The following is a 27,097-nucleotide window of genomic DNA, read 5'->3' as shown; positions in this document are numbered from 1 at the left end:
CCTGAGGCTAATCTCTTAAGTATGAGGGAGTGTGGAAAAGGCTTTGTTCCATTTTGGGAGGATATTCTGTAACTACTGTGCCTCTCATGCATCCTCCTCGGTAACACCTAACAACAGCCCCACTGGAGGCAAGACCCTGAAAGATACACTGCCCCTCCGAACATGCACACCAGTGCCCACTGTGTCTGTCATGGAGAGCTCAAGGAATCTGGTCTTACACGGGGCAAACAATCCTTCATACACGGCTCCTTCCACCTCCTTTTTCCCATCCGTAAAGGGGCAATTCTCAATCATTCTGTGGCACAAATCTGCTTTCCTCTAGGACCTGTGCCAGTGCAGGTGTTACTCCAATTCCTTGTATTTTCCTGCTGCTGGTCCAGCCCAAGGCAGATGGCACAATAAATATCATAAAGTTACAGGCTGGGAGTTTTGGCATGTGTTTAAGGAAAGTGCTGATCTTAGAGATCATAAAAGTCAGCTATATTAACATAGCCTGAAAAACAGATTGGCCTGAAAAAGACATCCTCCAAACCCTACTCTCCAGAAAAAGGAAAGTGTGTTTACGACTGCTTCCCTTCTTAGTGAATTTGGACTGCATCAGTTTGATGACTGCTCTGTAGAAACTATATATGCCTCAATGCAGACTTACTTTTGCAAAGAGAGATGCTCAGTAAAAGCAAACATGAAAAAAAATGATACTTTTTTTTTTTGTTGTTCAGATACCCAGCTCTATATTGGACTGATGTAATAATATCCATGGAAAAATATTAATCATTTCAAAGAAGCTGAAAAATGTATTTTACTTCGTAATATCTATAGGAAATAATACAGTATTTACGAGCCATCACAAGTTAAATATTGAAAGCCTTTAGAAATGATGTAACAGAAAAGCCAAGAATAAATATTAGCAAATACCTCTTCTTTTTTCTTCAGCGTAGACTCTAACTCCTGTATTGTTTGGTTTAATTCTGTTTTATGTGTGTGGACTGCATTAGCTTGACTGCTCACACACTCTAGCTCAGTCACCTGTTGAAATAAGTAGAAGCAACACATACAGAATTAATTGCAACAAATTCAAGATACTATACATTTTTGCATAAATAGCTGCATTTGAAATATGCCCTTAGTTCTGGGTGACTTATGTTGATTAAAATGGTGAAGGTGTTCTTATGAAGTTAGCATAAAATTCCTTAAAAAATTGTTTTGCATAAAATGATTGCTATATCTTGGAAACAATAAATTTAGTATGTTGCAGGCTGAAAAAACATTAATTAAAAGCTATAATTACTAATTATTGAAAATTTTATGGAAGAAGCTGAATTACTATTTCATAAACAGTAATGTCTAGATGATTAAACACAGATCTGTCTAACCTCTCCATCTGACACTTTTTAATGTTGCACTATCTTAATCAACTAAGCCACAATGCTCACCTACTTCCTAGCAAGCCAATTAACATTTCACAGCCTCAATTTCTGACTCAGCATCAACAATGTAATAGCAGACACTCAGCCACCAATGTACAGCTGCCGACTTCTTACTTCCTCCACTTTCAGATCTCATCTCTCAGTCACAAAGCCAACAGCTAATGGCACAATTTGGATTTGTACAGTTTCGCTTTATTAGCAGGCAACAAACACATGCCTGTGTGGATGTCTGCACTAAAAAATTTTTCTTTATTAACAAACTGTTAAAATATTAAAAATACAATAATTCATTTTTTTTTCCAGAAGATATGTGCCTGTCAATCTTAGTATATAGTCTTCAACAGAGCTGCATCATCTACCTAAAGTAACTAACAAATCTGGCCCCAAAACGCCTTTGAAGAAAGTATATTTCTGTGCTACCCAATTCTGCAACGAAAACCTTAAGGTCTCCATTTACCTTTCTCGGAGAAGTAGCCCCTAGACAGAGGGCATATATTCTCCAGGACAATTTTATTTCTTAGATAAAAGAACATCTTGAGGAATCAAGGTTGTTGCCCTTCAGCACCGATGTAGTCTAGCTAGTGAAGCCACTATGATGCCAGTAATTTCAGACTCTCAACTGTTTGTAGACTCAAAAGGTAGATTACTGACTGCAGGGAGAAGTCGAAGGAAAGCCAAGATGAAATACAAGAAAATTAAAACAAAATCCCTATCAGCTTGTCCTTTCTGAGTCACAGAGCATGAACTTCCCCTCTGTAACAGCTATGACAAGTCTAGTTTCTTCTACTGGAAAACTATGATTAGATGTTTTTGCACATCAGGTTTATAAATGGAGAGAAACTGAGATTACAGCAAATTCTTGGGAGGGGTAAGGGGAATGAGGGATGAGGAGATAGCTTGGTAACACAACACCCCATCCCTCACCCCCAAGAACTATCTTATTGGCTGGAATTGTCCCAAAAGACTATCGGTGCTCATGGCAAAAAAGTAATAGCAGTTTTCTCAGTTTTATATGCCACTGAGCATTACGACTGAAGTCTTGGATAATTTTCTCAATTTGCTTCAATTACACAAAAATATATCTATTTAGATGATTTGTGACTGCTATCAATTGTGATTATTACAGTATTCGCCACTAGAATTACACAAAAAACAAGCAAGCAGAATTGCAACACACCAACTGGGATAAACCTATATCTAAACAGTGTCTGAACTAACATCTAAATACAGCAAGAATCACAGAGGCACAGAAAAACTTAGACTGGAAGGGGACCCTGGTGGTCATCTGGTCAAGGCCCCCTGCTCGAAATAGGGCCAATTTTGAAGTCACATTTGGTTGCTCAGGGTCTTATCCAGTCAAGAACCCTTCACCATCTAGCAGAGCTGCCACAGTTGTATGTAAGTTCCTGTATTTCTGCCACTGTGGCTTTATGCGGAGCTCTAGTTCATTCTTAAATTTTTCTGGAACTGTCAAATTGTCCTGGTTTGGACTAAAACAGACCAATTTTCCTTTCAGTGATGTCTACTTTCAGCTAAGCTTCTTCTAAGTAACTGCACTTTCTGAAACTAACTGCATGTTTTGCAGACAGTGTCTGCTTCTAGGACTGATAACGCTCGAAGTTTATAGTTATCACTGAGGCACCGGTAGGGATGATACGCAGAAAGGCTCTTGCTGTACTTTTTTTTAGAAAAAACAAGGTCACTGCTAAATTCCTCACTGTTTACGAGTGAAGAGCCGCAGAAGGGTCGCACCTCCAGGGAGGAGTGGACAGGACAGGTGACCCAAAAATGACCAACCAGGTATTCCATCCCATACACGTCATTCTCAGTATAAAGTGAGGGGATCACGAGGGTCTCGCCCCCTTCTGCTATGGCCGGTGTCCAAAGAGGACTCTGTCCGTTTTCCTGCTGCCCCCGATCCCGATCCGTGCATCCCTGAATCCAGTTCCTGTCCGTCCGTGGGCCCAGTCTGGGCCTTCCTGAGGCCTGCTCTGCGGTGCCGGTAGTGACGTGACCGACATCAGGGGAGCTCAATCTTGGTTTTGTATATATTTGTATATATTTTATTTTTTCCATTATTATTATTATACTCTTTTTCATTATTATAGTTCATTAAAACTGTTTTAACTTTCCAAACCATAAGTCTCTCTCTTTTCTCTTTTCTCTGGTGGGGGGAGGAGGGTTAATAGAGAGCGTCTGCCACAGGTTTAATAGCCGGCCTAGCTTTAAACCATGACAGATTTATTGGCGCCCAACGTGGGGCATGACTCGACTCGAGAGGGCTCTTAACAGGTTGTGCTGATAAGGTCAAATCCTCAGCTCCGGTGGGAGGAGACCCAGAGAGCTCAGTTGAGAGAGTATATCAGATTTCTTCCTTTGAGAACCTTGAGGGGTTGGAAATTAGACAGCTCACATCATGTCGTTTTTTAGCAAAGTGCTATCTCGTCTCTTTATAGAATTTCTTTCACAGTTGAGTATTGCAATGCTGCCTTACCTGCCGTATGCACTGTGTTATTGCTTGCTGCTTATTAATGTTTACGTGTGGTTTAGCAGTGGGCGCTGGTCAAAATGCATCATTTTGCTATGGGGTGTGATCCTGATTTATGCCATGATTAACTGGGCTGTTACTATTCTGATCTCTTATCTCTATGACACAATGATCCGCAGTTTCAACCGTGAATCAGTAGCAGCGACTTCATCTGCGTACTCTGGGTGTCCTTTACCTGATTCTGTTAATAATTACACTTTGAATTTTACCTTGGGAAATAGCACTCTTCCCTTTTTTGCCAAGCTGATTCCGGTAGATTTTGAAAATGGTTGGGGCTAAATGGCATGTTCCTATTTTTGATTTTTATGAATGTGTTTCAGGTGTGGTATAAAATTAAATATCAGTGTAGGTGTTATCTAGGCATCTCAGCTGCTGCAGCCCCCGCAACGGCCACTGTATCTACTCAAACCCTGGCAAGGACAAGGGCTAGGCCCTCGGCTCCCCAGCGAGCCTCAGCACTCCCACGACAGCCACTGCATCTACTCAAACCCCAGCAGTATGCATGGCTGCTGCTGCACCCCCCCAAGTTGACTACTACATCCACTCAAACCCCAGCAACATGCACCGCAGCTGCTACACTCCCCAAGATGGCCACAGCATCTACTCAAACCTCGGCAGCCTGCACCATAGCCGCTGCAACCCCCACTACAGCAACTGCGTCTACTCAAACTCCAACAATGGGCACTGCAGCTACGCCAGTCTCAGCAACTTCCACTGCAGCGGCCCCTGTGACAACCACTGCATCCACTCTACCCCTGACAACGGGCACCACAGTCACACTGACTCCAATGACAGATCCTGCAGTCACTCCAACTCCGACAACAGGCACTGTAGTTACTTTAACCTCAACGATGGGCACCGCAGCTACACCAACCCCGGTGTCTGCCATGGTGATTCTACCCCCATCTGCTACTGGTGCTCAGTGCAGATGCAAGTGCTCTATGCCTACCTCAGGACCAGAGGACCAATCCGTGCCAGTACCAATCATCCCTGTAATCAGGAAGAAATACCAAAAGAAATCAGCTCGTGAAGTGAAGGATGATGACGCAGAGCCTTCTAAGGCAGAGCCATCACCTGACACAGGTGAGGGTCCTTCTCAGGCAGAACCAGGACCTGATGCAAATGAGGGCCTTCTTGGTCTTCTTCTTAAAGCAGACCCATCACAGAAGAAAGGTCCTTCTAAAGCAGAACCATCACAAGAGGAAGACTCGGACACAGAGGTAACCTACCACTCCCAATCCCTGAAGGACCTGCGAAATATAAGGAAAGACTTCAGTCGTTATGACGGTGAGCCAATTATTACCTGGTTGCTCCGATGCTGGGATAATGGGGCGGATAGCATGGACTTGGATGGTAGAGAAGCCAGACAGTTGGGATCCCTGTCCAGAGACAGTGGTATCGATAAGGTGCTTGTGGAAAATACCAAACACTATCAGTCTCTGGAGGCGACTCTTGTCAGCCGTAAAGAGCAGGCATCTTTATAAAGATGACGCACCTTGAATACTGTGTCCAGTTCTGGGCCCCACACTTCAAGAAAGATGTTGAGGTGTTGGAGTGAGTCCAGAGGAGGGCGACCAAGCTGGTGAAGGGTCTGGAGGGTCTGACCTACGAGGAATGGCTGAGGGAGCTGGGATTGTTTCGCCTGGAGAAGAGGAGGCTCAGAGGTGACCTTATTACAGTCTACAACTATCTGAAGGGAGGTTGTAGTGAAGTGGGAGTTGGCCTCTTCTCCCGGGCAACTAGTGATAGGACAAGAGGACACAGCCTCAAGCTTTGCCAGGGGAGGTTCAGGTTAGACATTAGGAAGCATTTCTTCACAGAAAGGGTCATTAGACATTGGAACAGGCTGCCCAGGGAGGTGGTGGAGTCACCATCTCTGGATGTGTTTAAGAAAAAACTGGACATGGCACTTAGTGCCATGGTCTAGTTGACATGGTGGTGTCAGGGCAATGGTTGGACTCGATGATCCCAAAGGTCTCTTCCAACCTGAATGATTCTGTGATTCTGTGATTCTGTGATTCTGTGATGTTCTGAGCCAGCTGAGTAAATGGACTGCTATAGAAAAAGGTATTAACTACCTTAAAGAATTAGCTGTGCGAGAGATCATTTATAGAGACCCACGGGACATTGTAGATCCTGTAAAACCTGATGAAGTGGAATGCAACCGATCCATGTTCCGGAAGGTTGTGAAGAGTGCTCCACCGGCATATGCCCATACACTGTCCATATTGGTCTGGGGAGAAGATGATATGGCACCATCTACTGTGGATAAAATAGCTAACTGTATGCGACAGTATGAAGATAGTATTTCTTCCCCACTGCAGGCCCGTGTCTCGGCTGTGGAAAAACTGACTAAGGAAAACAAAGACTCATTTAAACAACTGACTGAGCAAAACAAGAGCTTATTTGAAAAACTGCTGGACAAAATGTCAGACAAATTGTCAGACATACTGTCGGACAAACTGCCCAAGATAGAGCATAAACTTGACTCTCCACCTGCACAGGCCCGCATTGCAGCCATTAGGAGAAAAATGCCCTCCTACAAGACCAGCTCAAAGGAAACGGAACGTGTCACAAGGTATCCTGTGGTTTGCCCTGCGTGATTATGGGGAGGACATGAGCAGATGGCATGGACAACCTACCAGTACCCTACAGGCACAAGTACGTGAGTTGCAAGCTAAAAGAAATACCAGAGAGAATTTTCCTAGGAGGATGGCTGCTCCAGTTACCAGTGAGCAGGACTCCAGTCAGGGTAGATGGGCCTCAGATCCCTATTTCCCAAATGTGAATAAAGGAGAATGAAGGTCCAATCCCTGTGAGCAGCACAAATCCATTCCTTAATTAGAGGGGCCCTACGTCTAGCCAGGTGGAGGAGAGGGACAACCAAATTTATTGGACTGTGTGGATTTGATGTCCTGGCACATCAAAACCACAAAGGTATAGAGCCCTGGTAGACACCGGTGCACAGTGAACCCTAATGCCATCAAATCATATAGGTACAGAATCCATCAGTATTTCTGGAGTAACAGGGGGATCTCAAGAGTTATCTGTATTGGAGGCTGAAGTGAGCCTAACTAAGAATGAATGGAAAAAGCACCCCATTGTGACTGGCCCAGATGCTCCGTGCATCCTTGGCATGGACTACCTCAAGAGAGGGTACTTTAAGGACCCAAAAGGGTATAGATGGGCCTTTGGTATAGCAGCTGTAGAGACGGAGGACATTAAACAGCTGTCTGCCTTGCCTGGCCTCTCAAAAGATCCTTCTGTTGTGGGGTTGCTGAAGGTTGAAAAACAACAGGTGCCAATTGCTACTACCGCAGTGCACAGACGACAATATCGCACCAATCGAGACTCCCTGATCCCTATTCATAAACTGATTAGACAATTAGAAAATCAAGGAGTGATTAGTAAGACTCGCTCACCCTTTAATAGTCCTATATGGCCAGTGCGAAAGTCTAATGGAGAATGGAGATCAACTGTAGACTATCATGGCCTAAATGAAGTTACGCCACCTCTGAGTGCTGCTGTGCCAGACATGCTAGAACTTCAATACGAACTGGAATCAAAGGCAGCCAAGTGGTACGCCACCATAGACATTGCTAATGCATTTTTCTCTATTCCCTTGGCACCAAATTGCAGGCCACAGTTTGCTTTTACCTGGAGAGGTATCCAGTACACCTGGAATCGACTGCCCCAGGGGTGGAAACACAGTCCTGCTATTTGCCATGGACTGATTCAGACTGCACTGGAAAAGGCTGGAGCTCCAGAACATTTGCAATACATTGATGATATTGTATGGGGTGATACAGCAGAAAAAATATATATATTTGTATATATTTAATTATTTCCATTATTATACTCTTTTTCATTATTATAGTTCATTAAAACTGTTTTAACTTTCCAACCCATAAGTCTCTCTCCCTTTTCTCTTTTCCTTCCCCATCTGCGGGGGGAGGAGGGTTAATAGAGAGCGTCTGCCACCGGTTTAATAGCCAGCCCAGCTTTAATCCATGACACAAATTCACCCACCTTCACCCCTTCTGAAGTTCAACTTGTTAAACATTTCCATGCTTTTCTGCTGAACTGAGTCTTGAATTGGAGGTGGAAGCCTCTGTGAACCCAGGGCTAGGGTTGTTACGGGAACCCAGCGTCAGACCCTCTCCTACCCATTGGTAAAGACTGGAACATTGCATGGCTCTTACCAAGTACTGGCACAGTGAATACTCATTTACGCAAAATGGAAGAGCCTCAACAGGAGAGACAGAAGAAAAACCAGACCCTGAACCACCTCTGTCCTAGCGCCTAGTGCCCTAGAAGCAGGTGCAGAGGTGTCTCATCCTGTGACTAAGGAAGGGCTTGAACCCCACTGCTCTCCACATGATTTCCTCTGGGCTGGTACGCATGGTAAGGATGCACGTGTTGGTGCAAGCCTGGAGTCCAAGGAGGCTGGTGGATTGAACTGGGGTGGATGAAATGTTACGTCTCTTGGCTGCGTGTATTGTCACTGGCTGAAAACACCTCCCACTACAGCCTTGCCGGCTGTGTGGCTCACGTGAACACTCCCTAGTGCACTCCGGTCCATACTAACTCAAGACACCTACTGAAATTGCTTAAGCAAACATAGCTAATTTTGCTTGAGCATAGTAGGGAGTGCTCTCACAAACCTTCTTGCCAACAGAGACAACCACTGTCAGAAGGGCAATTAATTACCCACACTAAAGGGGCTGTGATGTCTTACTCTGGTCCAGCTTTTCTCTGGGCAAACGTCCATCTTTTACTGCTTATGCAAGAAAATAATGCATAGTTCAACTGTTTTGTTTACTGTTGAAAAATCAGTAACTTGGAAAAAAGAACAAATTCAATTAAAAAAATGTGTTTACTTTAATCACAGTCATATTTAAATGCCCATTCCTACAGAGAACTGAAAAGATGTCAAATATCTTCATGATGTTCTCTTCTTGAATGTACTTACAAAAAAGAAAATAGCATTGTGACTCTTTCAAAAAAAATCTGTAGAGTAAGATGGGCTGGAAAATGATGTGATATAAAGAATATGCAATTGAAAACAGAACCAACAAAAGAGAAATCTCTTGGCAAATATCTGGATAGCATTTACTTGCTCTATTTCCTTGTTTCAAACTGAATTTATTTTTCTCATGACCAGTGGTCCAAAAGTCATTAAAAATAACTGTTTATGCATTATGCACAGAAGGGGGCATAAAAGGAAGCTAAAATGCTTTAGTCTGACCCTCCCACATGCTCTTTTCAGGGACATCTCCTCATTCAGTGTTTCATGTTTAAGAGCAAGGCTCAATCAATCATTCAAGCCTTTGCACAGCAACACTAAGCAATGTACATGTGATTAAGTCTTTTTTCCAGTACAGAATTCAGACCAAAAAAACAGTCTTTGTACAATAACTGATTAAACAAGGTTCTTCTATTGTGCTATCATAAGACTGCACTGACTTACATATCTGAAAAAAGTCAATACTGTGGCTTCGTATTTGAGACTAAAAAAGAAAAAAAATATTGTTCTTAGCCTCTGCTTCTTTATCATCTGCATTTATCATCCAGGTAAGGATTGCACACAGGGAAAAAAATTTTGAAAGGGCTTTTAGTGACTATTTAATGAGCTAACTGTTCTAGTATATGGCCATTATTATACTTAACTGCATACTTCAGTGAGGAATACATCAGCTGAAATAAGACAGCAAGGCAACTTGTTCTGACAGAGCCTAGAACTACTCAGCAGAGGTTTTCTGGAAATTTTGATCTAGGGTCAACAGCCTATAAATAGAGGAGGATGCCAGGCAGAAGTTTTCATTGTAGCAGAGAGCTAGCGCACACTGGGCTGCTGGGAAGACTGGAGGAGTGAGGCTTTGGGCCACGTAACACAACGAGGAGTTACAGACTTGATGTGAGCTTAAGACAGTGACTGCCCAAAGCTTCAGAAGACTGAAGAATCTCTCAAAGAAAACAAACCAAATCAAAGCACAAAGAAACCAAGACAGGAGATTGCACCAAATCTCAACACAGACAACCGCTTCATGAGTGAAGACTTCGGTTAGACAGAGGCAAAGAAGTGGGAATGATAGAAATATTTCAAGTGGTAACCCTCCTTGAGCAGTTATTGACGGAATGAATCTGAGCTATGTTTGCTGCAGGCTGATTCATTTTTTCAAACCACTTTCTTGAGCTAAGTTTGTACACTTCTGATCTCAAACAATAGTTTTTATTCAGCATCTTAAATTCAGTGCCAGCAGATCATGAAATTCCTTCTAAACTTCATACAGAAATTACTTCAACTACTACAGAAATGCAAAGAAAGACAGATTAGAACATATTTTCAGTGTAGCTGTAGCCTATTTTATAGATATACCTGACACTATTAACTTGTTCCCTAAAGATATTTTTATCCCTTATATTTATTGTGGAATGCAATATCCAAGGTATACTAACCCAGGCTACAGTGCAAAACAGGTGGAGTGTTCACATGCAAGACTGAATTTAAGTATTAATTATGTATTTTTAGCTGGTTGAGTTATATCCCTAAATGCATCATAACTGTGACTGTGATAATATTATTCCATCAATAATTCAAGATGAACCTCCTACAAAGAAGAAAAGAGCCCTTTGCTTTCCACAATGAGAAGAGAAATGATGTTGCATGGCTCAGCAAAACTGGGAATAACTGCATAAAGTTTCAAATAATTTATGCAGAAGCTGCTTCTCAGTTCTTCATGGTGGACAGTAAGATGCAAGACAGCATGCAAACAAGCTGATCATAAAAATAATTCTAGCATAGCTTTCAAGAATAAAAATTCTGGAAAGATTTTTGGTACTAAGAAATGTGAAAATGCAGAAAACAAGGAAAATTGCTTTTCAAGGTTGCTGTTGAAAGAACAAAAAGCACACCATAGTATTATTCATATACATCACTTCTGACAGCAAATTAATTATTGTAGTTTTCCAAGATTTACCCATATATAAAATGATAACCTGGGGGCAAGAGGAGTTTTGTGCATTACGAACAATATAGTACTTTTTTTCAAGTGAGAAAACAAATAAAGATTTTGCTGAAAAGGACACATTTTTCTCTGCGGGCACTGATGCCTCAAGCCATGGAAATATCAAAATGTTTTTCACAGCTATTCATTCCTATGAAAGATGAATAATCCATCATCTGCTTGATTTTTGTGAAGAAAGTAATGAAGCTGCAGTAGGAATATTTGAAAATATAAGTGTACCAAAATCGATGCTTTGAGCTTCAGCCATGCATTATTATTTGCAATGGATAATGCTAATACTAACTTCAGGAGACATTCCTTTCTCTGCAATCTAATTAGCAAATATTTCTTCCATCTATCTGGCCAGCTCATGAAATACATGCAATAGCAAACATGGTACAGATATGTCATCCTTTAATCCTGAGAATTTAAATCCAGTAATTTCTTCATTCTGCAATGGAGTTTTGGAATGATAGGATATATTTTATTCTGCAAAGTTTTGACTACATAAAAATGTTGTGGCATGTTTGTGTATGTTTCTTATAACTTGCAGATAAAAGGATCTTAAAACATTTCTTAGTTTTTTTAGAAAGATGATGAAGATGAGGATGAGGGACCCTTCAGTGAAAACATTTTTTCCTTTCCCAGAGTGAAAGCAGTTTGGTTGGTTGTTTTTATTTCTTTTTCAAATTATAGAATCATGGAATCGTTTTGGTTGGAAAGGACCTTTAAGATCATCAAGTCCAACTGTTAACCTAGCACTGCCAAGTTCACCACTAAACCATGTCCCTTAGCACCACATCTACTCATCTTTTAAATACCTCCAGGGATGGTGACTCAACCACTTCCCCGGGCAGCCTGTTCCAATGCTTGACAACCCTTTTGGTGAAGAAATTTTTCCTAATATCCAATCTAAACCTCCCCTGGTGCAACTTGAGGCAATTTCCTCTCATCCTTTCATCTGACTAAAAGTATGTTTATAGGACTATTTTGATGATTATCCTATAGGGAAAGACAAGCACTTACAGGAGCAAATTCAACTCAACACCTTAGTCAGTTTTCTTAGACTGGGACACTTATTCTTCATGCTTTTGTCTCTCCATGAATTGCAAGAAAAAAAGATGATCATCTTAGACTTGATGTATAACTTCTACATAATCTCAGGTGAGACAGATTCCAATTTGAGGAACATTTTTTTGATCAATTGCAGCTACATGTTTATACTGAGCTTAACAGATAAGCCTAACAGAAAGAACACGATACAGTGACTTAATACTGCTTGCTACTACATATACCATAACCAACAGTCTCCAGATCCACCATTTCAACGGCACATTTTCTATCTGTGTAACAGAGAAGTATCTGACTTGCAATTTCTTTTTGAATGTGGCACTATTTCAATTTGAAAGATCAGTCTCCAGCATGCAGGTTAGAACAGCTCTTGTATCACACCGTATGGATGAGAGATCAAGAGAGTATAGTGTAGATGATCCCATGTTATAAGATTTTGTGTTCCCTCAGCAATACAAAATAATTGCAGGAAATTTGTTGGGCAAAGTTTCTAAAAAATAATCAGCTATTAATGAATGTAGCTACAAAGACTTGGTTACTACGTCTGTTAACTGTAGTATCAGGTACAAGAAAAGTGACATGCTAAAAATTCCTATATTCGTTAATTGTATTTTCCAATAACAGATTTTAAATAAGATTTTACTAAGAGTGAGAGTAACATCAAGAAAAAGGGATCTTCTACCACAGTGCCTTGCCCATCTTGTCTAATTGGGTCTCCCCATGACAGGGCAGGCAAATAATTCAGCTGCTGTATTGTCTCAGCTTTGCAACAAAAGCTGTTAATACATTTTAGTATGAAGAATGCTATCTCATTATGTCCATGTTTTAGCAATGAGTTCTTCCCTGTAAAACCTGAATCTGGTGATCAAATCCACCCGAACTTTTGCACTATAGCAATTATAATATAAGGTTATAATTGTGACAGACAGAGTTTGTATGCCTTAAACAACTTGTTTGACAACTCTGGCTGGAGGAGGGGATGGGTGCTACAGAGGCCTGCAAGTCTGGCAAGAGATAAGGGCCTTGGGAACAGAACAATACCCCTGCTGTGCCTTAATTGTTGTGATTTACAACTCTGGCTGGAGGAAGAGATAAGTCCTGCGGAGGCGGGATGGTATCTTTTCCTTGGGGCCAGCCTACATGTGCAACAACTTTGCAAGGCCTCAACTACGCTTGTGCAGAAGCGGGGTCATACAGCGGACACCACGACTAGGGGATCACGACCACCAGACACCCCTTGGAGGACCACCGACTCATTTCGAGAACAATTTAAGACTGCAAAGCGCAGGCATCCCAATTAGCATGAGAAGCGAGCAGAGAGGGGAGATGTTACCACCCTCCCCTATCTCGCATGCAAATGACCTAAAGTATTTAGACCTTCTTGCTTGGGATGCTGGCGCGCGCTCCCGCCCGCCACCTGAGGACCGATCCTGCAAGCGATTTACCGGAGGAGCAACTCTGCAAGCAACTTACCGACTCTACAGACAACTTACATCGCTGGATCCAAGGGTGGTGATCTCTCTTTTCCTCTCTCTCATAGTCTCTATCTTTCTCTTTTCCTTTTCCCTTTTCTCTCTTTTCTCAATGCCTTTAGAAACCCAAGACACTTACAACTGTAATAGACGGGTTAACTTTGTTCATAAAATCGCACGTAGATGTAAAGGCTTTACTGCAACAAACCTCCTGTTATGTAGGATGGTAGGTTTAGAATAACATATGTTAAGCTTGTAACTAGATAAGGAAATTCCAACACAACCGACAAATGGCAGATGCATAGATAAGGAGGCGCCAGAAGACAAATGGCTGAGCCTTGGGAACAAAAACAACACCCCTGCTTGTGCCTTAATTGCTGTGATTTACAACTCTGGCTAGATAGTGTCTTTTCTTTGGGGCCTGTGCCTCAATTGCTGTGATTTACAACTCTGGCTGGATAGGCATCAACCACGATTGTGAATTATAATAACCCAACCCATATTAATGAATATGTATGCTTTGTCTAATAAATTGATGTTTCTCCTAAGATTCGGTGCGAGCCGTTGGCGGAGCTGTTACTCCCCCGGTCGCCCAGCGCTGTTTTTGTTCATTTATCGCTTGCTAAATTCATGTTAATAAAATTTCTTGTTATTAATATAGATTGGCTTTCCCGATTTATCACGAGCGTCTATAACAACAACCATGCAACTTTCCCTGTATTAATAAATTGTTCTTAATTTCATACCAGTTATTTGGTGTCGTTTCACCTTAATTTACTCCAAGGGATTTATGAACTAGTTGCGACCAGGTCGTAACAATAATTTAAATAATTTTATCAACAATGACTATTATCATCTATTCACAAACCTGGAGCACAGGTTAGAACTTCCACCCTTCCAGAGTAGAAGCTTAAATGAGATGACAAAGTGAAAATCTCTCTCTATACAAACACACGTGTCAAACTTGTTCCTGACTGGAAAATTTCTGAAGCAAAGCAATTTTGTCAGCAACTGCCAATTTCTTGAAATGAAAGTACTTTGCAAAAAGCACTAGTTTTAATTACACTTCATGCATTTTTTGTCCATCCAGCTATGGCGCACACAGTTACAGTCCAACAGAAACTGTCGTTCTTCCCTATCAACTCATTTGGCTGGGACTTCAAGATCCTCATCTGCAAGTCAGTCTAGGTATAGGACAGCCCCAACAATCTGCCATTTCCCCAGGTTTCTAGAGATCAAGTGAATTCTTGCTATTCTTCCAGACCTCCAGGTTAGATGCAGCCTGATGAATTTCTCCTCCTCAGATCAATATGATCCTTGTTCCTGGGACTACTAGCCTCCAGTTGGACGGATCCAGCACAGGTCTGAAAGAACCCTTCACAATTTGCAGGATTTGGCTAACTGTAATTGCCATACCTTATTTCATTTAAGAGAGTACAGCATATAAAACCAAATTGTCTGACATGTTTGCTACTTGACCTTTCCCTTCTGTCAGCATATTCATGAAACTGGTCTGTCACGGTTTAAGGCTGGGCTGGCTATTCATGCAAAAAAGCATATAGAGCTTTTGTTTGTTTTTATTTTCTTAACTGAGTTCATCTCCTTGATATTTTTCTAAGTTAACTGATATTAACAAAACTAATACATCTCCATCAAAGACATCTTCCCTCCATACGTATCCTAATCTTGCCTTCACTTTGTACAAAAATATGTCCTAAACTCTGATGACAAATTCATATGAATAAAGAAGAATAAATTATACAATATAGAGAGAGTTACATGTGAAAAGAGAAGATAAATAAAAATATTATAGACTTGTTTTCATAATGCAGCCTTCAACCTTGCATACACTTTATTCCTCTCTCAAACACTGGCATTTCTACCTGCAATGTGCTCTAATTTCTGGTTTGCCAAATGACCTCTGGAAACAAAATTTACAGTGAAGGGAATGGGACCCTGCCCCTCCTGTATGAAAGCAGAGGCAGATCTCTAATTGTGTAGAATGAGCTTGATTCTACATTCAGTTTTCTTTAGGTGCAAGGATGAAAGGAAGCTGTTGGTCTTTGTTATATGTGGAAACTACAACAGGGTTCCTTTAACTTACAGATCTGATGTCAAGTTTCTATGGGCTTAAATGCAAGAGGGACTAAAGTGTAATGTTATGGAGAAGGTCCTGAAACAGATGTGATGCAGCTGGCAGCAAATGAAGAGTGAAAGCTGGCAGACGTGTCCTAAGTATCACAGGTTAGATAATGCTTCCTGCAACAAAACCTTCTGCAGAAAAAGAACTATAAAAGAAAATTTCCCAACTGAGGAACCCTGTGTGCTTTAAAGTCATCATTAATTTCTGTCTCAAAGATTAACCTAAAGCTCCAACAATAAGCTTATTTTACTTCAAAATGAATGAATACAGTCACCAGTACTTTCACCTCAAGGATTCTGGCTGTTTGCCTCAACTTACCCGCTTATGAAGACGTTCTGCTTCTTCCTGATACGCAGCAAGCTGTTGCTTCCATTGTTTTACATTGGCAGTGGACTCCAGCAGGGCTGCTGTGAGCTTAGCATTATTACCCTTGAGCGTGGCCAGTTCTGCCTCCCAATGCTTGCTGATTGTCAAACTGTACAGACAGAATGAGAATGGTAAGAGCCCTCAAATCTCTTTATTCTTTTTTTTTCTTAAAATGTCTTATAATTTTTTTTCAAAATATCCAGGAAAAATAGAATTATGCAAAAATCCAATGACTGAATGTCCAAATGAGAATCCAAGTGCTCAAATCATCAAAACTTTAAATTCAGAAAATATTCATCAACAGATTTTTTTAATATGGAAATATCATTATTGGAAAACAACCTCTACCCTCCCAGTTCAACAGGGTACTTTTTTTTTTAATAAAATATTAAGGATCATGAAATCCACATCAGCTTCCCAAAAGCAACAGCGTGTAATTCTAGAATATGTATATGATTAGTCACCATTTTAGTATATACATATTGAGAGTAAGTGCTTTTTTAATCTACTACTTTATGAAATATATTGTAAAAAAAGATTTGTCACCAACTTGATTAAAGAGAGCTAATGTAGTGCTTTGGAACTACAGATTAGTTGTCTTAATGCAAATCTTCTATGCCTAAAATATACTTTCTTTATTAAATACCATATTTAATTTCTACTTACAAATTCAGAAGTCTTGAATTTCAACACCATAATACTGTTAATGTGCCTTTATTCAGAAATATCACCAGAGAGACAAAAGATCGAGGAGCATAGAGATAGTATTGCTTTATTGCAAAGAGGAAGCAGATGTTGGGGTCTCTTGAAGTAGCCTATGGAGGAATAATCCTTGCCTACTGTTTAGTTATTCTCTGAGGTAACACAGGGCTTTACTTTTCACAGATAACTAGTCTGCCATCATCCACAGACCCTATCCTTGCACTCAGTATACAAGGGAAAAACATCTCAGACACATCAGGTGAATGTATTAGTATGCAAATAGTTCATTAATGTTTACTTGTATAATGTCAACAGCATGTGAGGTGCACACCTATATGGAAAATGCATCTAGAAAAGAATTCATTTTGTCTAATTAGCTTACTATTAAAGGCATCATTGAAAATCAATTATCTGTAACTCTGGCCAAAATGATTTTGTATATAGGTTTATGGTGAATTACAAGTAATTAGTATAATATAATTATTTATTATAATAATTATAGTTATAATGCTTAATGTAATTATAAATTATTATTTTGCATGTAAGTTTATAGGTTTATTTGAACTTTGTACATATGAACAATTAAACATTCTTCCACCATTTTGCCCACCGAGTTTCTTTCGTCCACTTCATGCATATGCACAGCCCATCCCATAAAAGCATATTTCAGAAACATTATGATTCCCATAAAAGCTCCTTAGGTGTTCAAAGCCAACCAGTCACTGAGGAACATTCATTACCAATTCAGATCACGTCTACTGTTTCACTAAAATGTGATGTCTGATTCTTTCACGCTCTAGTATTTCCTTCCAAATACACCACTTCATCCCCTTGAACAGGAATACAAGTTCCTTCAGAAGAGGAATATGGGTTCTTTCAAATTGCTCTAGCATTTCATGATCTATTCAACTAGTTAAAAGTTCACCACTGGAAATTTTAAGTCTTAAATGACTGAACTAAAATAACGATAATCCTATTTCATCAAGGAACACTCACATATGAAAGAAGATGAGAATTCATTTTTGTAACAATGTCTACTCTTCTGCTTCTCTGATCAGATTTACTTTTCATTTATAGTAGCACAGTAGTTCATTATCATATTAACAATTACTCCTTGATGTTCTGATCCAGCAAACAAATATCCACAACAGCAATTTCATGCAAGCAAGTAATCCCATTTAGTAGTCCCGCTATGGCAGGACTAGTAGCTAACTGTGTGTGCGTGACATGTATACATGTTTACAAAATGTGCCTTACTACTCATTTTTCCTCACAGAATAAATATTTTATATTGATGCAATGCAGCAGATAAAAAGCTTTGCATCCAGGACAGTTACAGGACTGTTTGGTCACTTAATATCCTAATTTAAGATGCAAAAAGGGTAGCAAATGGATTTTTTTTTTCAATGTAATAATTTATATACCCACAATGATACAAGGTAAACTTATAAGACATGAAGATCCCAGAAGACAGACTAGTGCTGAGTAATAATGCGAGGGGAATTTGTGGCGTGTTTCATCTTCACCTTTGCCCAGTGCCTTACTAACCTGCCAAGAAAACAGTCAGGAGCTCTGAAGTTATTGCTTGTATACTGGAATGTCAGCATTAAATACAAAACATGTATTTTCTATTACTGCTATGGCTACTCTGGTTCAAAGACTAGAAGGTTTCTTTGGAGATGGTTATTTTTAAATTGGTTGTTTTCAATAGGACTGCACCAGTATTATTTCTCAATCATACTTTTTATCCCTAAGAGATCTACATAGTGGGCATGAACATGTCTATTGTAATGCAGATGTTTTATTTGTTTGCAGCATATACTGCTTTCTTCTACAAATAATTTCTACTGTATCTTCTACAGATTGTAGAAGGACAGGGACAGGGAATACACAGGACAGGGAATACACAGGTCTAGAAGCTGAAAGCCCATGCGTGGAGCTCCCAACAACTGCTAGAGCCCATGGTCAAAATTTTGATCATGAAACAGCTGCACTACACTCCCTCAGGATAGGTACAGGAGGGCTGCATGTACTCTTTCTCTCTAAAACCTTTTATTTAATTTCTGTTTGAAAGGCTTTTTGCTAAAAGGAATTGATTCTTCCCTCAAAGCATTAGATTGTGTCATAGGAAATACATGCACAGCTCTGTCAGGTTGTTTTAATAGTTGTAAATATCTAAACCAAAACCAAATCCTTCTTCATGCGTTATGAGATTATTTGCTCTAGGAAGCACATGAAACATGAACACTTATTTGATGATCAAAACTTCTGCCAGAACACCTTTCAGTTTTACACCGTGACACAAAGAGCAGAGCTGTATTTATACATCAGGGGACGCAGGCACACACACGTTTGCAGTCCTGCGGTGCAAGAATTCAACCTGCACATGTATTTTGCTTTGTTTTGTTCTGAAAGCCATCCTTCCCTTTGCTAGCAGTGTCACAATTTTAACAGTTATTTCTTCAGCCCTGTCAGAATTAACATCACTGCCTGCCTGGCACACTCAAAGTTTCAAGACAGTCTTTCAAAAAAAGAGACATCCATAACACTCCTGCTTGTTGCCTGTTTCTCAGCATGAAAAGCTCCACCAAACTTTTAAAAATATTATAACAGAGGATAAAGTCTGGTCATTTCCCTTGTGAAACTTCTGAATGTCTGAAAATAAGATAACAAGCTGCTTTGCAAACATCACTACATTAATGCCAAATACAAGAGGGAGAATGGGTCTCTAATGGATAACAGCAAAATATGAGTTTTATTGGCTCAACTGATCATGCTATACAAAAAAAAATACTTCCATAACAGAGGTTTAGGTCATACTTATTGCATGGAAAATTATCTTTACAATGACAGCTGTTCATGGGATCATAAGTGCTTGTTAGCAAGCAAAAGCTCAAAACTCTCCCTGAATCTCCAATCCTTGGTGCAGGTAACAGTACCTGGTACATGTGTAACATCAGACACGTCCACAGTCAGAACACCACATGGTGCTCCATCGTAAAGGCAAAGGATTCGAAGTCAGATATTTAACAACTATGGTGTCCAATAATTTGATCAGTACCACAAAACACTCCTAGAACAACTGCTGACTGGTATCATATGGAGTAACCGTGACACCCCCTGAAAATTCAAGTAGGAGTCAATGATCTTCCACACTTCCTTGAAGCGCATCATATTTAAAGTGAGGTGACTAATAACAAAGCCACACACACTTACTGGAAAGTGAGAAAGGCAGCCGAATGGCTGAAATCAGCAGGTGAGAGCATGACTTTTCTGATTCTATCATTTTCTACAAATGTTGAAGGTTTATCCCACTCCAGGATATATTGTTTTGTTTTGCACACCCTTTTGCTCAACTTGGAGCTACAATATGCTTGAACTCCCAATACCTATGTCAGTGTAGAAGACAGAAATGCAGAAGCTTTTTCTACAAATTTGGGAAGAGGGGTGCTTATGGAGCTATTACAGATTTCTCTTTCAAAGTGTTTCATATATGATCTTTCGCTTGTGTTTAGCCTTTCAGTTTGACCATGCTCTCAGATTTTGAATCATCCAAAGCACACATGCAGCCTGTGGACAGAAGAGTTGCCTTTCCAGTTCTGTTACACACAGTCCTGTTATTAGGCATCTCTTGCCCTATGATCATCAGCTCACTGGGGCAGGGTCAAAATCTTTGCAGACTTGATGGATGAAGCTGACAAGAGAGGCTGAGTAATGGTACAGACTCTTTTCACTATATGGCAGACCACTATGCAATGCAAATCAGTGGCTATATTCTATTTAGATCCACCACCTAAATCCATGTTCTGTATTTCATAATACAGCCTTAATTCATCACAGGGCCCACAGAAACCACCCCAACACAAACACAGACCACCCTTCAATATGGAAGCTTATCACTGAGGAACAGACTGGAAATTCAATTCTTTTTAAGGAAGGAAAATTCCACAGAAATATTCTCTATGGTAACCCAGCACAGTACTCCTGCAGAAGATAACAAAGCCAGAGAATAAAAAAATGCCTAAGTATGGTGATGTTCACTGCTTATTGAAACACTAAGAGTCAATAGTAATAGAAGAGATCTTGAAAGGCACTCCATGGGATGCAGAAGATTGGGTATTAACACAAAATTAATGCTTCAGCTACGATCCTTATCAATCAGGGATTTAGATCCCAGCCCTGACCCAAGTTAAAGTGGGGGACAAAGAGAAGAGTCACTCTTCCCCACAAGAAACAATGAAGTTTCCAAGCTTCTTGTATTGTCCACTAGTATACGCTGGATGTGTTTACATAGGTGACATTTAAACTCTGTTTCTCATTAAACTTACACAGTTAACAACAGTTTTATGCATGTCTTTTGTACACTGTATCACAAAGCAAAAGACTTGTATTTAACCTGAATCATCACAGTAGCACTAAGAAAAACCATGATTTCTCTGAAGAGGCTCAACTTTTAATTTCATTATTTTAAAAAGATCTGAGTTTTGTCTTAGACATTTAATCTTATATAGTAAAGAGACACTAGGTTATCTCTTCATGAAGGCCATATAGCATAAACCAAAATCAATAACTCTGTCTTATAACTTTTAGCCCTTTACAAGAGCAAGCATAACTAATTAATTTCTAGCTTTTTTTTTTGCACTAAACATTAAGACCTTGTAGACCTAACATTTTATCACATACTCTGAAAAATAAAAAAAAAAATTGCCCTTGGTCCCTTACTGAAATTGCTTATCAATATCACTGCAAGTATTTTATTCTCATGCCTGAGAGACCTTGCAGACCTAAAATTTTATCACATATTCTGAAAAAGTAAAAGAAGATTTGCCCTTGTTCCTTTACTGAAATTGCTTATCACTATCACTGGAAGTAGTTTATTCTCACACCTGTAATGTATCTCATATTTTTCACAACTGATATCCAATAAGTTTTTTTAGTGCATTAAATTACTATTGAACACTAGACATAATTCCTTGCTGTTGCTATGGTGCTGAATACTTCAAATATTCCAACAAAACTACATTTTCAAAAGCAACCTAAGTTATTTAGGAACTTCAATCCCATTTTCTAAAATGACTAGGTATTTGGCTGCGAAGAAAGTCAAATTGACTTGGGCTCCTATGGCACTTAATCACTTTATGAAAGCAATTAGACGATGTGGTTATCAGCAAGTCAGATACCAGGACATGGTGACCCTGACACTAAAATGATCTGAATTACAGCCACTTTCATTCTGGAACTCATTTGTACACACAAGAATTTAAAGCAGTTTAACTGTAAATTCACACTTTGAATTAGTATGGATTAATTTTGCTAAGGCCCCTGGCTAGACAAAACCCTCCGTTTCTTTCAAAAATCCTACCTATAACAACAATTTATGTGTACATTGATACAATCCGCACTCTGTCAGCCATGTAACAAAAGAGAAGAGAGTATTTGACTGCCCTACAGTTCTCTCAACTTCAAATGTGCTGTGGTAATAAGGACAAGGAACAACTCTTTTCCCAGTGACCACATCTCCACCACTAAGTAAAACAGGGCCAAAAAGCCCCAAGCTTCTGAAGGCCATATGGACTAAGGAGTTCGCACTCTCCCCAAACTGCTCAGTTCAACACCAGCTGACAGACTGATCCCGATCACAGTTTGCACATAGTCAGGTTTAGTGCCCTTCCATCTCTACAGTCTTCCAAAATCACCCTACCAGGCTTTATCCAATCTGCAACCCTCTCATGCCCATCTGAAACACTTCTGGTCATGCAATGCACATCCTTGCTTTTGTGCAAGAAGAATAATGCTCCGGTGGGTGCCAACGCAGCCCTCAAATCATTGCAGGCATTTGGAACTGGAAAAGGACTCCACACAAAACAGTAACTGTGTCTTACAGCCGCAAGGACACTGCATAGGCACAGAAGAGATCCAGTGTCATTGCTATAACATGTAGATACAGTTCAGACCACGGCCATCGGTGCCAAGGCCTGTTTTATTTAGCCGTATAGATGTGACCCGTGAGGCTGCTGCAGCTACAGGTTGATTCTACGGAGCTCAGCAGAGATCCTCAGCTTTGCAACAACAGAGTAAAGACAGACAGAGCTACGCTCTGAGCAACTGCAGCCACATATAGAGCAGGGAGGTGGCTAAAGGGATCTTTCCCAACCCTGTAAATCTGATATACACCACATGTAAGGGGTAGAGATCCTCTGCACAAGCCTCTGTCTGCATTTCTAGGTACTGTCATAGCTTAAACTAGAGTGTGTTGTGCCTCTGCTGAAGACAGCAGCTGTTACAAGTCAGTCGGCGGGGCGGCAGCAGCAGCAGCAGCAGCAGCAGCAGCGGCAACGACGACGACTGAACCAATCAGGCGAGGAGGGGGCGTTGCCAGGAGCAACCGCGGGAGATTTAAATGCAGAAAGATCAAAACAAGTCAGTTGGTGGGACGGCGGCGGTGGCGGCGGCGGCGGCGGCGGCGGCGGCGGCGGCGGCGGCGGCGACGACGACGACGACGACGACGACGACGACGACGACGACGATGATGATGATGATGATTGATGATGAGTCCGGGGGCGAGTGTTAGATCAGGCTGTACAGGGGGTTCCCAAGCTCAGGGACACTCGAGCAGCAGCCCCGAGCCCCGTCATCACCCGGAAGCTCTCGCCAGCCAATCAGGCGAGGAGGGGGCGTTGCCAGGAGCAACCGCGGGAGATTTAAACGCAGAAAGATCAAAACAAACAGTCAGTTAGTGGGGCGGTGACAACAATGACTGAGGGAGTGTGAGCAACCAAGATGGGCAAACAGGATGGGTGTGGCAGTTTGCGCAGGCAGGGCGTAGCCACCCTCCTGACTCCTGGGGTAAGCACACTTGGTGGCTTTGCCTGTTCAATTTGGAATAGACCCAGTAATGGTTTCCACAAGGCTGAAAGCCGTGGCTAGTGGGAGTGTGGGGACCCAGATGGAGCCCCCTAAACAGCATACAGCTGTCCAGGTCTCTGGCTGCAGGGAGTGCTTGAACCTGGCATTAATATCAAGAGACAGCAGAAATGACACCTGTGTGCGGTGTGAACAGGTAGATGATCTGCTCAGCCTGGTGGCAGAGCTTAAAGAAGAGGTGGAGAGGCTGAGGAGTATCAGGGAGTATGAAAGAGAAATTGACTGGTGGAGTCACGCCCTTCCATCCCTGAGAGAAATGCAGCAGATGGAAACTCGGCAAGAGTCAGAGGAGCCCCGATCCTCTCACCATCAGGAAGGAGGGGACCCAAAGGATGAGGGGGAGTGGAAACAGGTCCCTGCTCGGGGGAATAGGAAAATCCCTGCCCGGACCCCCTCACCTTCCCAAATGCCCTTACAGAATAGGTATGAGGCTCTGGAACTTGAGGGTCAGGCAGATGATTGTGGAGAAGGTCCATCTGGGGGCTTGCCTAGAATAAGTCAGTCAACCAGATGGATCAGAATGACAGGTGTTAAAAAAGAAAGAAGGGTGATTGTAGTGGGGGACTCCATTCTGAGGGGAACTGAGGGCCCTGTATGCCGACCAGACCCATCCCACAGGGAGGTCTGCTGCCTCCCTGGGGCCTGGGTAAGGGATATTACCAGGAGGCTCCCTACACTAATTCAACCCTCTGATTATTACCCTGTCCTGGTTTGGACTAAAACAGAACCAACTTTCCTTTCAGTGATTTTTACTTTCAGCTAAGTCTCTTCTAAGTAACTGCACTTTCTGAAACTAACTGCATGTTTTGCAGACAGTGTCTGCTTCTAGGACTGATAACACTCAAAGTTTATAGTTATCACTGAGGCACTGGTAGGGATGTTATGCAGAAAGGCTCTTGCTGTACTTATTCTTAGAGAAACCAAGGTCACTGCTAAATCCCTTACTAATTATGAGTGAAGAGCTGTAGAAGGGTCGCACCCGCAGGGAGGAGCAGACAGGACAGGTGACCCCCAAATTGACCAATGAAGGTATTCCATCCCATACATGTCATTCTCAGTATAAAGTGGGGGGGATCACAAGGCTCTGCACTTGTCGGTTGAATCTGCTATGGCTGGCGTCTGAAGGGGACTCTGTCCATTTTTCTGCTGCCACCGATTCATGCATTCCTGAATCCAGTTCCTGTGCGTCACTGGGCCCAGTCTGGGCCTTCCTGGAGCCTGCCCTGCAGTGCTGGTGATGTCGTGACCGACATGAGGGAAACGTGATCTTGGTTTTGTATATATTTAATTATTTTCATTATTATTATACTCTTTTTTTCATTATTATAATTCATTAAAACTGTTTTAACTTTCCAACCCATAAGTCTCTCTCCCTTTTCTCTTTTCCTTCCCCTTCTAGGGGGCGGGGAGGAGGGTTAATAGAGAGCATCTGCCACCAGTTTAATAGCTGGCCCAGCTTTAAACTGTGACATACCCATTGCTGGTTGTCCAGGATGGCAGTAATGAGGTTGATGAGAGAAGCCCTAGGGCAATCAAAAAGGATTTCAAAGCACTGGGGTGACTGGTTGAAGGGACAGGAGCACAGTGGTGTTTTCCTCGATTCCTCTGGTAGCAGGCAAGAATGCCGAAAGGAGCAGGAGAACCCACCTGATCAACACATGGCTTAAAGACTGGTGCCATAGGTGGAATTTTGGCTTTTTTGATCATGGGGTGGTTTATACAGGCCCAGGCCTGCTTGAGACAGATGGGGTTCACCTGTCTAATAGGGGCAAAAGGATTCTAGCTTGTAAAATGGCAGAGCTGATTGAGAGGGCTTTAAACTAGGCTTGAAGGGGGAGGGGGATAAAACCTGGCTTGCTGGAAATGAGCCTAGGGGTGGAATGCCAGAGTTGGGGGAGAAACCGATAGCCCAGCTGAAGTACATCTACACCAACACATGCAGCATGGGTAACAAACAGGAGGAGCTGGAGGTCATTGTGCAGCAGGAAAGATATGACATAGTTGCTATCATGGAAACATGGTGGGATGCCTCACATGACTGGAGTGTTGCAATGGATGGCTACAAGCTTTTCAGAAGGGACAGGAGAGGAAAGAGGCGGTGGGGTGGCCCTTTACATTAGGGAGTGTTTTGATTGTATAGAGCTTAAGGACACTGATGATAAGGTTGAGTGCCTATGGGTAAGAATCAGGGGGAAGGCCAGCAAGGCAGATATCCTGGTGGGAGTCTGTTATAGACCACCCAACCAGGATGAAGAGGCAGATAAGCTATTCTACAAGCAGCTGGCTGATGTCTCACAATTGCTAGTCCTTGTTCTAGTAGGAAACTTTAATTTGCCGGATGTCTGCTGGAAACTCAACTCAGCAGAAAGGAGGCAGTCTAGGAGGTTCCTGGAGTGTGTGGAAGATGATAACTTCCTAACACAACTGGTTGGTGAGCCCACCAGGGGAGGTACCCCACTAGACCTGCTGTTTACAAAGAGAGAAGGTCTGGTGGGAGATGTGGTGGTTGGAGGCAGTCTTGGGCACAGCGCCCCAGAAATGATAAGAGTTTTTGATTCTTGGGGAAAGAAGGAAGGAAGGGGGTCAACAAAACCTCTACCTTGGACTTCCGGAGGGTGGACTTTGGCCTATTTAGGAAACTGGTTCAGAGAGTCCCATGGGAAATAGTTCTTGATAACAAAGGGGTCCAGGAAGCTGGACATACTTTAAGTAATCTTAAAGGCACAGGAGCAGTACATCCCCATGAGCTGAAAGATGAGCCATGGGGGAAGAATTCCAGCCTGGTTGAACAGGGAGCTTTCGCAGGAACTTAGGGGGGAAAAAAGAAGGTTTATAATCTTTGGAAAAAGGGGCAGGCAACTAGGGAAGAGTACAAGGATGTCGTTAGGTCATGTAGAAGGAAAATTAGAAAGGCGAAAGCTCAACTAGAACTCAGTCTGGCCACTGCAGTAAAAGATAATAAAAAGTGTTTTTATAAATACATAAACAACAAAAGGAGATCAAGGGAATATCTCCATTCTTTATTGGATGCGGGGGGGGGACATTGTGACCAGGGATGAGGAAAAGGCTGAGGTGCTTAATACCTTCTTTTCCCTCAGTCTTTCACAGAAAGACTGGTTATCCTCAGGGAAACTGCCCCCCCTGAGCCAGTAGACAGGGATGGGGAGCAGAATAGACCCCCTATAAGTCAGGATGAAGTAGTTAGTGACTTACTGTGCCACTTGGATGCTCACAAGTCTATGGGACCGGATGGTATCCACCCAAGGGTACTGAGGGAGCTGGCAGAAGAGCTTGCTAAGCTGCTCTCCATTATTTATTATCAGTCCTGGCTAACTGGGGAGGTCCCAGATGACTGGAGGCTGGCCAATGTAATGCCCATCCACAAGAAGGGCCGGAAGGAGGATCCCAGGAACTACAGGCCTGTCAGTCTGACCTCA

General features: G+C 41.8%; 1 protein-coding gene across 2 annotated transcripts in view; it reads right to left on the bottom strand.

The window, feature by feature from the left end:
- Positions 1 to 27,097, bottom strand: part of LOC137677083 (homer protein homolog 1-like) — a 185,865-nt gene that overhangs the window by 31,815 nt on the left and 126,953 nt on the right. For both annotated transcript variants that reach the window (XM_068424266.1, XM_068424265.1), the window contains exons 6-7: positions 15,987 to 16,143; positions 916 to 1,026 (exon numbers count right to left, since the gene is read on the bottom strand). In XM_068424266.1, coding sequence (XP_068280367.1) covers positions 916 to 1,026; positions 15,987 to 16,143 — 268 coding nt within the window. The remainder of the gene's footprint in view (positions 1 to 915; positions 1,027 to 15,986; positions 16,144 to 27,097) is intronic.

This window comes from Nyctibius grandis (assembly GCF_013368605.1).
Source record: "Nyctibius grandis isolate bNycGra1 chromosome W unlocalized genomic scaffold, bNycGra1.pri SUPER_W_unloc_1, whole genome shotgun sequence".
NCBI classification, from domain to species: domain Eukaryota; kingdom Metazoa; phylum Chordata; class Aves; order Nyctibiiformes; family Nyctibiidae; genus Nyctibius; species Nyctibius grandis.
The sequence above is the reverse complement of the archived record's forward strand: the minus strand, read 5'-3'. Positions and strand labels throughout refer to the sequence as shown.